Consider the following 12,335-nt stretch of genomic DNA (forward strand, 5'->3'; position numbering starts at 1 on the left):
AAACCAATCAGTTAGATAAAATAAACTTGCCTGTTGAAACTTTGATGGTAACATGTATTGTTTTTCTTCTCTAATCAACCCATACAGAAGCAGCTGTTGCTGGATGATGGACAAAATGTACTGATGAAGAAGGTGCTGGACACCTACTTGCTCTTCTTTCAGATCAACCAATCAACGGCCACTCTACGGCATGTCTTCGCTGGACTCAGGCTCTTTGTTCAAAAGGTCCTGCAAGCTTCATTTTATCATACAACATCTAAGAGCAAATTCAAATAGTTTTTCTAATCTTCATCCATCATCTCTTTCTGTACATGCAGTTCCCCAGTGCATTCTTCCAGGGTAAGGCAGACCTGTGTGGCTGTCTGTGCTACGAGATCCTCAAGTGCTGTAACCATCGCTCCAGCTCCACCCAGACGGAGGCCGCTGCCCTGCTGTATTTTTTCATGAGAAAAAACTTTGAGTTTACCAAGGGCAAGTCTATAGTCCGCTCACATCTGCAGGTCAGTGAGACCAATTATCCTATCTGTACTGTGTGTTTTTTTAATCATGGATTTGGCGTAACAGTGTCCTCACCACATACTCGTACATCCACATCAGGTCATCAAGGCAGTGAGCCAGTTGATAGCAGATGCTGGCATTGGAGGATCCAGATTTCAGCAGTCTCTGGCTATCATCAATAACTTTGCCAACGGAGATGCACCACTCAAGGTATAGCAGATTAAAGCGACTTGTGGCAGATTTGTTATAATTGTTTGTGGTGCTATTTCATTCTCTTTTCTTAGATATAGAAAATGAATGGAGATCATTCTTATTTCTGCAGAACACTCCATTCCCTGCTGAGGTGAAGGACCTGACCAAACGGATCAGGACGGTTCTGATGGCCACAGCCCAAATGAAGGAGCATGAGAAGGACCCGGAGATGCTGGTGGATCTCCAGTACAGTCTGGCTAACTCCTACGCCAGCACCCCGGAGCTTCGATGCACCTGGCTGGAGAGCATGGCTAAAGTTCACGTCCGCAACGGCGATCTCTCAGAGGTTATAAACCTTTCATGGAACTCTTGCTTAAGAAACTTCACAAATAGCTATTTTGGATTGAAGTATGAATTCAATATGATATTAATGAGTCTGACGTTCCTTTAGGCTGCCATGTGCTACATCCACATCTCAGCCCTTATCGCTGAATCTCTGAAGAGAAGAGGTTAGTGCACACATGTTGCTGCTTTTACTTTTTGCAGCATGGTTTGAAAGTGTTTACGTGTATTTTTCTTTCTAATTCTTGCAGTTGTGCATCTATACAGACTGATTTTTTCTGATTAAAAGTTACCATAACTTCTAATCAGAAAGTCGGATCACAGCCGTCTTCTGTCATTCAGCAAACCTCTCTTTCTCTCTGCTAACACGATCATCACAACTATCTACAAATCATTTTAACTTTCAGTCATCAGTCCTTCATTTCTTCATGGGGTTAAATATGTGTGTCTGAAAGTGAGCACTCTGGTGACTTGAGTGTGTCTTTCTGAGATTAATAGGAATTTATGGGGAATTAAATTAATTCCAAACTAGTCAATCTAGATCTGTCTTTCCATCTCAATACTCTTCCCAATCACAACTGTTTTCTACATGTTTTGCTGTGTGGCTGTTCCTCTATCTGTAAATCTGTTTGCTTTTGATAAGTGTGCTTCCTCGTTGAGACTACAGCATGTTTTTATCTTCTGCCGCATGTGTTTGACATATTTTTGCATGCTCTTTATGCACCAAGCCTGTGTGCCAATTGTTATCGAAGCATGCCGGCAGCTTCGCCGATTCCTGCTCCTTGTCGTTAAACATTAAAGGCAAAAGCAAGTGTAGTTTGTAAACCTCGTCCTCCTCCTCCCCTCCTACCAAACAGGCTACTGGAGAGCTGACAAGGCCAGGATGTCCAGTGTGTCCCCTGAAGAAAGCCCTGTCTATAACTGTAGCTCCTTACTAACTACCTCCCGAGATCAAGACAGTGAGTGTGTGCGCCTGGGGCCAGCTGGGTGGCGGGAGTTCAGAACAAAAGGATGGAGAGACAAAAGAGTGTGGGAGGGAGTGGGTGTGCAACGAAATGTTTAAACTCCTTCCAATTTTGTGGAAAGTGTTCATACTAACAGGTGGACATGGTTTGGATCGAAGGGGCATCGAGTCCGGTTCCAGTTCCGGTTACCATTTCAGGTTTTCAACACCGTGCAGTTCAGTTTGGACCGCTGTTCTTGCCTAAATGATATGATACTGTGCTGGGTTATCACTAATCACAGTCACTGTTTGACCTGCACTGTTCACTCACAGGAGATGATGTTCAGTGCGACTGGAGTTTGATAAGAAGCATGCTCACTTTTGATGTTTTTAATTGAGTCTACACAAATGGTATGATTTATGTCAAATGCTTGATTGTAAAACACATCTTGTATTTTATACAAAGATGTTTGTGTTTCAGTATAATAACAGGCTGAACATAACTGTAAGGTAAGTTGGTATCCTTTTACCTGCCTTCATGTCACTTTCATTGTTTGTAACCCCAGCGTCGTTCTCCATGGGCTGGGCAGCGTTCATGTGCATCAGCCCCAATGTCAAGGAGGAGGGGGCCATGAAGGAAGACACTGGGACACAAGACACACCATATACAGAGGTCAGTGTTAGGCCTTCAATCCTAAAAGTGTTGTGATAAGGGCTCCTGATTTCTCAAAATCCAAGATGCCCTAAATGTCTTGTCGGTTAATGATCATAACCATTACTGCAGCTTTGAGAAAAATGCCCTGTTACGACTGAGTTGCAGTGTTTCTCTCAAACATGTATCCTGGTGCACTGTGTAGGACACTCTGGTGGAGCAGCTGGAGCTGTGTGTGGACTACCTGTGGAAATCCGAGAGATACGAGCTCATCGCTGACATCAACAAACCTGTGATTGCTGTCTTTGAAAAGAGAAGGGATTTTAAGGTAACTGTTAACACTTATACCCTGTGTGTGTTTGTGTGTGAGTATATATTGAGCCTAACCTCACATGTGTGTTGGTGTTTGACCACAGAGGCTGTCAGAGCTGTACTACGACATCCATCGCTCCTACCTGAAGGTGACTGAGGTGGTGAACTCAGAAAAGCGACTCTTCGGTCGCTACTACCGTGTAGCTTTCTACGGACAGGTGAGCGACAACTCATCGTGGCACACAGCACACACTTACACAGACACGTCTGCACACACACATCGCTTAAACCAAAGCAAAACAACAGTTACCAAAAAGCTGCAGCCGACGATTTGACAGGGACTCAACTGAAAGACCTATTTTTTATAAACAATGTTACTATTATAAACAAGAACACAGGACGAAAGAAGTCTGGTAAAGTTATTAACACCTCTGGAACAAAAAAATATATATATGTAGAGCGAGATGTCACTAGAGATAAGTGGGAAAATGTTCTTTCAATTTGGATGAACTAATTCTTTAGATTTTGTCTAAGGATATATGATATTATTATCCATGAATCCCTGGCGTTATTAGAGAAAGAATCACAGTGCAGTTCAGGCTTGTTTTTTAAGAACCTGCATCCTTGACACAGTTTCCTTGTTAATGAGGGGATAATATTTCCAGGCAGGGATTTGAGAGCCATGAAGTGAAGAAAGAATTAAAAAAGCCGATAATGAGAATATGAAATCCTCTCACCATTGGAAAAAAGAGGAGAGAGATGCAACGTCTCATCAGTGAGGCGTGGAGATGGAGCATAACGAGAAAGATTCCTCACTGAGTCAGTGTCCTTAATTTCTCTGTCTGCTCTTTTCTTCCTTTTTTTATTATATTCTATATCAAGATTGCGGTAAGTTTTGTACGTCTTTGATTTTCCATTTTCCTCGAAGCTAACCACTTTTACCTCTCTTCTCCTTCTACCACTATTAACATCCGCTGCTCTTACCCATTGAAGGGTTTGTGTCAAGCTTGCTGTGCTATTCTACTTCCCATAATCTCCAATGATGACGTTTTTCCCTCCTAAACATAAATACTAGCTTTTTTCAAACAGCCACAGTGGACAGGAAGATAACTATTAATTAAACCTCATTCACCTTTGACATTTGCCTCAAATGCTGCTTTGAATATGACCTCTGAACTCTCCCATCCAGAACTCAACACCTTGTCAGGGCCAAGTTGTGCTAACAAGTGTTACAGCCTGTTACAGTGACTCAAGAAACCACTAGGGGGCAACATTAAGTCACACTGGCATGTGTACAGTTTGATGTGACAGCAAAAACCACATTCAAAGATTACATTTGCACACACACACTTACACATATATTTAACAGGCATTCTAAGCTATGTTTGCTGTGTATGTGTTCCTGTAGGGTTTCTTTGAGGAAGAGGAGAGCAAAGAGTTTATCTACAAAGAGCCGAAGCTGACAGGGCTGTCGGAAATCTCGCAGAGACTCCTCAAACTCTACTCGGACAAGTTTGGAGCTGATAATGTCAAGATGATCCAGGACTCCAATAAGGTATGTGACACAATTTGGCATGTTAAGTTGTTTGTTTAGACATTAAGAGAGATGCCAGAAGAGTGTGCAATATAATCGCAATACCTTTAGAAATATGTTGTTTACCAACATTAAAGGTGGGGTAGGTAAGTTTGAGAAACCGGCTCGAGATACACTTTTTGTTATATTCCATGGGATGCTCTTAACATCCCGATAGCAATGAATATCTTAAGTGCTTTGACAAAAAATCCATAAATAAATGTCATCTGTGGAAGCCGTAGTACTGTAAAAAGTACGACCAATCATTTTAGCCGGCCCGGCTAAAATAACTGGATGGCCTACCTGCCTGTCAGCCTTCCATCTGTGCACAAACTTATCTCGTGCCCTCATTGGTCATGTGCTCGTTCGTGTGTGTTGGAGGAGGGGCTCTATAAGGAAGTGTCAGATTTTCTCCGGTTGTGTATTTTCAAATTCTAGCGATCTCGAGCCGGTTTCTCAAACTTACCTACCCTACCTTTAATTTATACATTTATTTACTGTGCATTTTGGGTCTTTTTTGGCAAACGTATTTAACTCATATAAGTATATTTACTATTACTTGCTTAACATTCTTTGAAAACAGGTCAATCCTAAAGACATCGACCCCAAGTTTGCCTACATTCAGGTGACGTACGTGGTGCCCTTCTTTGATGAGAAAGAACAACAGGACAAAAGGACAGACTTTGAGAGACATCACAACATCAACCGCTTTGTGTTTGAGACGCCGTTCACTCTGTCAGGGAAGAAACATGGAGACGTGGAGGAGCAGTGCAAGAGACGCACCATACTGACCAGTAAGTATTTGTTTACCACAAACAAAAACACCATGTAACACACAATGTAGAGTTGCTTTAATTCATGGGTTACTATGTCTCTCTTTAGCGAGTTCCAATTTCCCCTACCTGAAGAAGCGTATCCAGGTGGTAGAGCAGCAGAGCACAGAAATGAACCCGATTGAAGTGGCCATCGATGAGATGTCTCGAAAAGTATCTGAGCTCAACCAGCTGTGCAACATGGAGGAGGTGGATATGATCCGGCTGCAGCTGAAACTGCAGGGCAGCGTCAGCGTCAAGGTGGGGATTCTTCCACAACACAGATTATCAGGGGGTTTGGGTGCCTTGTAATTTCTCACCTGATGTTTCCCTTTCCAGGTGAATGCAGGGCCCATGGCCTACGCCAGGGCGTTTTTAGAGGAGAAGAATGCCAAGAAATACCCAGACAACCAGGTCAAACTGCTCAAGGAGATCTTCAGGTACGATTAAAAGTAGGGGAATTTGGTCTTAACATAACAAAGTAGGTATATATTGTCCATGAAGGTTAGAATTACGGTATTTTAAGAGATAGTTGCATTGTAAAACTGGCCGATACAGCAGCATATTTTTTAAACATAGAACAGCTTTGTTGCTTGGTATACCACACCATGCCAATCAAACAATGATATTGACATATAAGGACTAAACATTTTTGAATCGAAAGTACGAGGAATAAAAAGAAAAGCAAATAGTGCACAAATATCAGAAATACATTGCTCTTGTTCTTAAAGGGCAGCGATTCGCTTTGAGGTGTTAACCTTTAGGGGCAGTGCTTCTCAAAGTGTGAGAGTTTTCTAGTAGTCCGTGAGTATATTGGTAAAATTTAACATTTGAAATAAATAAATAAATTTAAGTTTTCCGCACTCTCGCGGGAATATCTCCACAATGGAGCAAGCTTAAGTTTCACTTTCGATTGCATGATATAGCCCAGCGCATCACCTTCATCACACATGTTGCCACTTGTTTGTACCATTTTCAGGCCATTTGTAATCTGTTCTAGAAAAACGATGTGTTTTTGGACATTTGTGGAGTTAGGTGGTCCGCGAGTGTTTTTTTATTGGTTAAGTGGTCCTTGGTATGAAAAAGTTTGAGAAACACTGCTTTAGGGTGTTAAAATTCAACATTATACCACTCTTAAATATCCAAAACCCATGATGAACCCATGAAAACATGTTTTTATAGTTTTGAATGCTTGTTTAGGAGCTAAATCCGTTTCAATAGCCAATGAACACGAATGAACCAGCCTAATATATTTTGACAATGTTTGCCAATTTTAAGAAAAAAATGTGCACCCAGATTATTAAAAATCAATGTGAAGGGTATTATTTGCAACACTGATAATGCAAGAACACTTTCTCAAAAACATGTAAATGAAAGTTATATAACACCTCCATAAAGTGTAGTTCCTATTTGATTTTTGTTTTTTTGCACATGAGGATTTATAGATCTTCCACAAAATGTTGACACCCATCACGCAAAGCTTCTTTCATCATTTAATCTCAAGAAAAAAACATTACAACCTACATCATTAAAGGTCAGTTCAATGACGTGATTAATAATCAGTACAACTCGTTTGCCCCCTGCAGGCAGTTTGCAGAAGCCTGCGGTCAGGCACTGAATGTGAATGAGCGTCTGATCAAGGAGGACCAGCTGGAGTACCAGGAGGAGATGAGAGCTCACTACCGGGACATGCTGACTGAGCTGTCTGGCATCATGAATGAACAGGTCTCACTCTGCAACCAATGAGTGTCCTGACATATACAACCACCACATTGTTGTTGTTTTTTACTTATCCATCTGCAGGACATGATGAGCATCCTCTCTTCCTGTGCATTCCATGTGTATCAGCTTCTGTTTTTACTTCATCGTTGCCTGTACTTCCTTTCCAACTTTTTCTCTCATTTCAGCTACACAAAAGTGTTCATGCTGCCAGTACCTCCTCTCTCTCTAACAGCTCTCTGTCCACTCTTTCTAAGACTGGTATGTCATTTCATCAACCTCCTTCATAAAATACATCGTCACCTTGCTACTTGCTTATCCCACTTTATCTTTCTTCATTATCTCAGCCAAACTGCAAGCCTAATGCCCTACTTTCACATTTTCCTGTTCCAATGCAAGCTTTTTATTCTTCTTCTGCAGATTCCTCACACAAGACAACCAGGAACGGAACGGCACAGCGCCTACTGAATGGCCAATAGACTCTCAAAAAATTCATTGTGCCCGGGAGGACTTATTATTCCCATAAATGACTTTGGAGTGCCAGTTTGAGCTTCATAAGTGGCTTATTTTCTTTTTTCTGACTGTAGTTGTTTCCTGCTGTAACAAGCGGCAGGCTAGTGGAACTGTGACCGATGGTGAGTTCAGAGAAAATAAGGAAAGAAGTGTGTAGACTGTGGTCGTGATAGTAGTCCTGTGGTTGAACGTTGACTATCGTCGGTAGAGGCCAGGCTGCTGGACTGTTAGCTACTGTTTGTTTTGGTTTTGAAGACTCGATCCCCCGCCCTGCCAACTGATTCATCAGCTTACATACTGACAAACACACTCACAAACAAGTACACAAAGTGCATATGTTCACACACACAACATGCGCCTTCTCTCCACAACCCCGTCCCTTTAGAGAACAGTGACCTTACTGAGCTTGAGGTGCGTTCAGCTTTATGTAACATATACTTCTCCGGTGCATTTTGATGACAGTTTTTAGATTTTTTCCGTGGATATCATTGTACTTTACACTATCTTAAAAGATCTTGTAAGATTACTGATGTGAACAAAAGAACATTTGACAACAGGTTTTCTAACTAACGAAGCATCTGAAGAGTTGAACGCACCTCCAGTTCCTGTATGAATGTAGAGCAGCTCCACATTGCTACTTTGTATCCTTGCTAATGTTCTGGATATATCACCTTCCCGATTTTCAAACGGAAACAAAAAAAATTATGTTTTGTAACATTTTTATGATTCCAATTGCATTGTTACTGTTATTATTTCCTGTACTGTTTTGAATTGTAAATAAGAAATATTAATATTTAAAACGTTTGCATTTTTTCGTTTTATAAAATATACAATATATGAATATTTGTTTAGCTGAAAAGAAGAAACAAAACTAAAGTTTTATGTATAACATTTAAATAAAATTTTGTTAATGTCCAAAATGTATGATTGATGATTCCACATCACATTTTTTACACTTTCTTACACCGTTTCTTTTATGTAACTAGCCTATACTAGAATGACCCTTGGTGTGTTCTGCACTGTCACAGCTTTGTCTGCAATATAAGTGTTCATGGTCTGTTAATCTGACTGCATGTTACAATCTGTGGTTCCAGACTAAAGACACTTACATTACAATACTTACAGTACATGAGGTTGAGGTTTCACTGAAAGTGAAATGACTGACACAGAGCAGTTTTCCATTGGATCTGGTGACACTTTTTTCCAATAGTTGGGTATAATTACTGACCATGCAGAGCACAGGCAGCAGAGTGGTTGTTTATTTATTGATGCTAAGCCTGAGGTTAGGGCACTGTGCATAAAAAGAGGTTAAGTGGCCCTGAACATACAGCTGGTGGTAAGAGACTGCATGTGGCCCTCTGTCTCTCACTTTTCTGTTTTTATCTCTGCCTGACAAGACAGCTGACACATTTATGTGTGTCTTCACTCTCCCTCTGTGGTCACACACCTGAGGTGGAGCAGATTGAGTTTCACTGACCTCCTACCTCTTCTTCTCAAACTCCAGCTGATCAGTATTTCTCTCCTCCTCTGTCTCATCTCTCTACCTCCTCCCTCCCTCTCTGTAGCCTATTTTGTGAACCAGAAAGGGGGCTGATTGGGTTTCTCTCCTGTACAGACAGGCTTGTGTACGCCTGTCTCCCGCCATGTGGCCTTCACTGTGGCGGGGTCAGGTTGCTTTGAACCAGAACAATTCAGACCATGGTCACAGACGACAACATGGTTCAAACCTGCTCCCTGGTAGCCAACAGCTCTTCTGACAATATTTCATAATTTGTTTTACATGATTTTAAAGTATTTGTGTGTCACTGGTGTGCTCAGAGACTGTCTGGGCTCATGGGAACCTGACCATACTTCCCTGTGTGTGGAGACCCCACTGAGCGTCATTATCTGTAATTTTCTCTGTGTGTGCAGCCTGCCTGTATTTGATATCTGTTGCATGATTCCTTCTCTTATTTTTAATCGAAGCCCCCTTCTGTCTTCATGTATTTTCTTTCCATCTTTGGGTTGACCTCCTGACCTTAACGTTTATCAAAGACATGTGTTAAATTAAAGGCCTATCTACCCATAAATGTTTTTTAACATTACGGGCTCCCGCATGTATAAATGTGAATTTGAAAAGACAGAAATTCAATCTACATTTGATCAGATTACAATTAATCAATGTGCCCTATACCTTTTTGGTCTTGTTAGATGATCTTCTAAAAAAACAATCAGATCAGAAGGAATGCTGATACTTTCTCAGTTTCTTTCCAAGATTTATTTTTGCTGACAGGTGTAATCAATATTTTAGAGGAAGGATATTGTAATCCCAACAGAGACATGGGCATTACAAGAGGAAGAGTGAGGTGCCCAGAAAAATCTGATCTACCAAATCTTCATTTGAGCTATAACAAAGAGTTTTGTATATTGTGTAGGGCCAGATGTTTTCATAAACGCGAATTATTTCACAGAACCTGCAGGTTTAGTAGCTAGGTCTCCCGCCACTCAAGCTCCAGCGCAGTGCACATTTCATTTCCGACCCCTGCTTAGTTTTCCTGAAACAGGACGCCGGGGCTGATGAATAAAACATCCTCTGTGTGCTGCTGGCTGATCACCGGAGCCCTTTCAGCTGTATAAGTGGTGAAAGGCGACATAATCTCCCCAGAACAAGATCTGGACTGAGATTGAGGAGCACACAGTAGAGAAAGACAGAGGGAGGACAACTTCTGGGAGCAAAAATGTTAAAGCCCCAGCAGCACGGAGAGCTTCTCCTGCACGACTGCCCTCCGGTGTTTGGGAAGCCGTGGTACTGGCAGCGCAGCAGCAGCGCCATGGAGAGCACACGCAGCCTGGCGCAGGTCATCATGGAGATGCGCGAGGACATCCAGAAGCTGGAGGCCGAGAACCGCGAGCTGCGGGGAGACTCCGGTCAGCGGTCGTATGGGGCTAAGCAGGGGGAAGCCAGGCTGGGGTTTTCAGCAGCAGGGCAGCGGGTGGGGAAGGTGGAGAACCCGTATGTGAACCTGAGGCGCAATGCGTCTGCGCCAGTTCTGGAGGGACAATACAAAGGTAAGAAAAAGCCTTTTACTACACAGGTGCTTTAAACTTGTCAGAACAGCAACAAACCGTTTTGTAATTTACATTAACTGATTAATAAAGGAAGGGGGTGGGGGCTGTTATGAAGGGACTCTCCAGTGATTCAGCATTCAACACTTAAAAAAAAAAAGAAGAATACTCAAAATCTGAGGAGCAAGAGCATAGATTTGTCCAGCAAAAACACTAAATCCTATTCTAATTTTTGCAATTCAATAGCATCTTTATTGAAAAATGTTCAAAGAAATTAACTTTCAATGCACAGCAACATGTGCAAAAATATTTTCTTTGACAAAAAAGTAACACATTTTAAATGTGAGTAGAAAGATATGTCATTAAAGAGATAAGGGAACATATTAAACCCGAAATTTAAATTGGACATCACAACTTCCCATATCTATCCCTGCACTGTTGAAATTGATAAATGCACACATTGTTCATGTTATTTCACAGAGAACACCGTCATGACTGTCCGAAGGTACTCCATCAGCTCCAACCTGTCTGGTGTGACCATGACGGAGGGAAGGACTGACAGGGCACAGCCCAGTGACTCTGGATGGGGAAGACTACAAGGAGAAATCCAGCATGGTAATGGGATCTTTGGTAACTCGGCGATGGAAGAAGTGGGAAAAGCTACCAACAGACACTCCCTGCAGGAATATGTACACAAAAACAGGTAAGCACAGCTATCTTCTGCACTTTTCATTTCAGGAATGTAGATTTTAAGCAAAATGCTTGAATGAAATGTGTTTTGAATTGGAGGTTTTTGAAAGTTCTCCCCAGTTCAAATATACAAGGTCCATTGTCTATAACTATACAATGTTTGCTAAGTTGCAGTTCTGTTGCTACATAACAATTTTGACAAGGGGCCATGTGTGTATAAACATGTGATCTCTTTCTTAGCCGTGATCCTCAAAACTGAATTTTGTTTTGGTACATGTAACACAGTAGTATCTACTTTCATGTATGGAAAGCTCTTTGTAAATATATCGTATATAGTTTGGCATATTAACATGAACATTTAGGCTAAGGCACCATACAGTCATAATACTATAAATGTTAACATGTGATATACGCAGTTCTATTGATTATTTTATTGAGATATACGCTGTTCTATTGAACACATTTATAATTCATTTATAGTTACCATTACAATATAAAATAAAACTGTAATATGAAGTATTTTTAACTGGATGTACAACTACTTTTTGTGTCGTGCTCACAAGAAGTAAAGCAGTTTAAAGTGCATTTTTACCTCTCCTTTGATAAACTGTAGAGTTCATATTTAAGCCACATAACTTAATAATGTTCACCTTCTGTGCTCGTAAAACATATTGGTAGTTTATCAAAATATTTGGTATTAATAATAACATACATCCACACGCAAAGCAAACGGCCTACATGAATGTAACATTGTATTTGCTACAGCAAAAATGGTCAATCATTGACAATGCAGAGAATCAAAGAATCTGATGTAATTCAAAGTGAGAATGATACCATCTACACAAAAGCAATGTTTCTATGACTGCTGCTCAAGAGCATTGGCATGAGTAAAATATGCTGCACCTTGGTTGATGAGTCTTCTATATTCAATCAGCCATTCGTCATTTTTATAACCATCTCTATTTGCTTTGATTGGTTTCCATGGCACCCGTAACCAGCTTTTGTTTCACTGTCGCTTAGACAGCGTCCAACATGTTTTTTAAA

General features: G+C 41.1%; 1 protein-coding gene across 6 annotated transcripts in view; it reads left to right on the plus strand.

The window, feature by feature from the left end:
* The window catches only part of dock10 (dedicator of cytokinesis 10), a 65,343-nt gene extending 56,867 nt beyond the window's left edge, over positions 1 to 8,476 (plus strand). For 4 of the 6 annotated variants that reach the window (XM_034114996.1, XM_034114997.1, XM_034114999.1 and 1 more), the window contains exons 42-56: positions 88 to 225; positions 318 to 500; positions 598 to 708; positions 821 to 1,036; positions 1,142 to 1,199; positions 1,890 to 1,991; positions 2,542 to 2,648; positions 2,833 to 2,955; positions 3,044 to 3,157; positions 4,348 to 4,494; positions 5,096 to 5,306; positions 5,395 to 5,585; positions 5,664 to 5,764; positions 6,911 to 7,049; positions 7,464 to 8,476. In XM_034114996.1, coding sequence (XP_033970887.1) covers positions 88 to 225; positions 318 to 500; positions 598 to 708; positions 821 to 1,036; positions 1,142 to 1,199; positions 1,890 to 1,991; positions 2,542 to 2,648; positions 2,833 to 2,955; positions 3,044 to 3,157; positions 4,348 to 4,494; positions 5,096 to 5,306; positions 5,395 to 5,585; positions 5,664 to 5,764; positions 6,911 to 7,049; positions 7,464 to 7,511 — 1,989 coding nt within the window. In that variant the 3' untranslated portion in view covers positions 7,512 to 8,476. Of the gene's footprint in view, positions 1 to 87; positions 226 to 317; positions 501 to 597; positions 709 to 820; positions 1,037 to 1,141; positions 1,200 to 1,889; positions 1,992 to 2,541; positions 2,649 to 2,832; positions 2,956 to 3,043; positions 3,158 to 4,347; positions 4,495 to 5,095; positions 5,307 to 5,394; positions 5,586 to 5,663; positions 5,765 to 6,910; positions 7,305 to 7,463 lie in introns of all 6 variants that reach the window. The other 2 variants (XM_034115000.1, XR_004554682.1) reach the window with 2 other exon arrangements.
* Positions 8,477 to 12,335: the final 3,859 nt, after the last annotated feature.

Source organism: Trematomus bernacchii, unplaced genomic scaffold, assembly GCF_902827165.1.
Source record: "Trematomus bernacchii unplaced genomic scaffold, fTreBer1.1, whole genome shotgun sequence".
In the NCBI taxonomy this organism is placed as follows: Eukaryota; Metazoa; Chordata; class Actinopteri; order Perciformes; family Nototheniidae; genus Trematomus; species Trematomus bernacchii.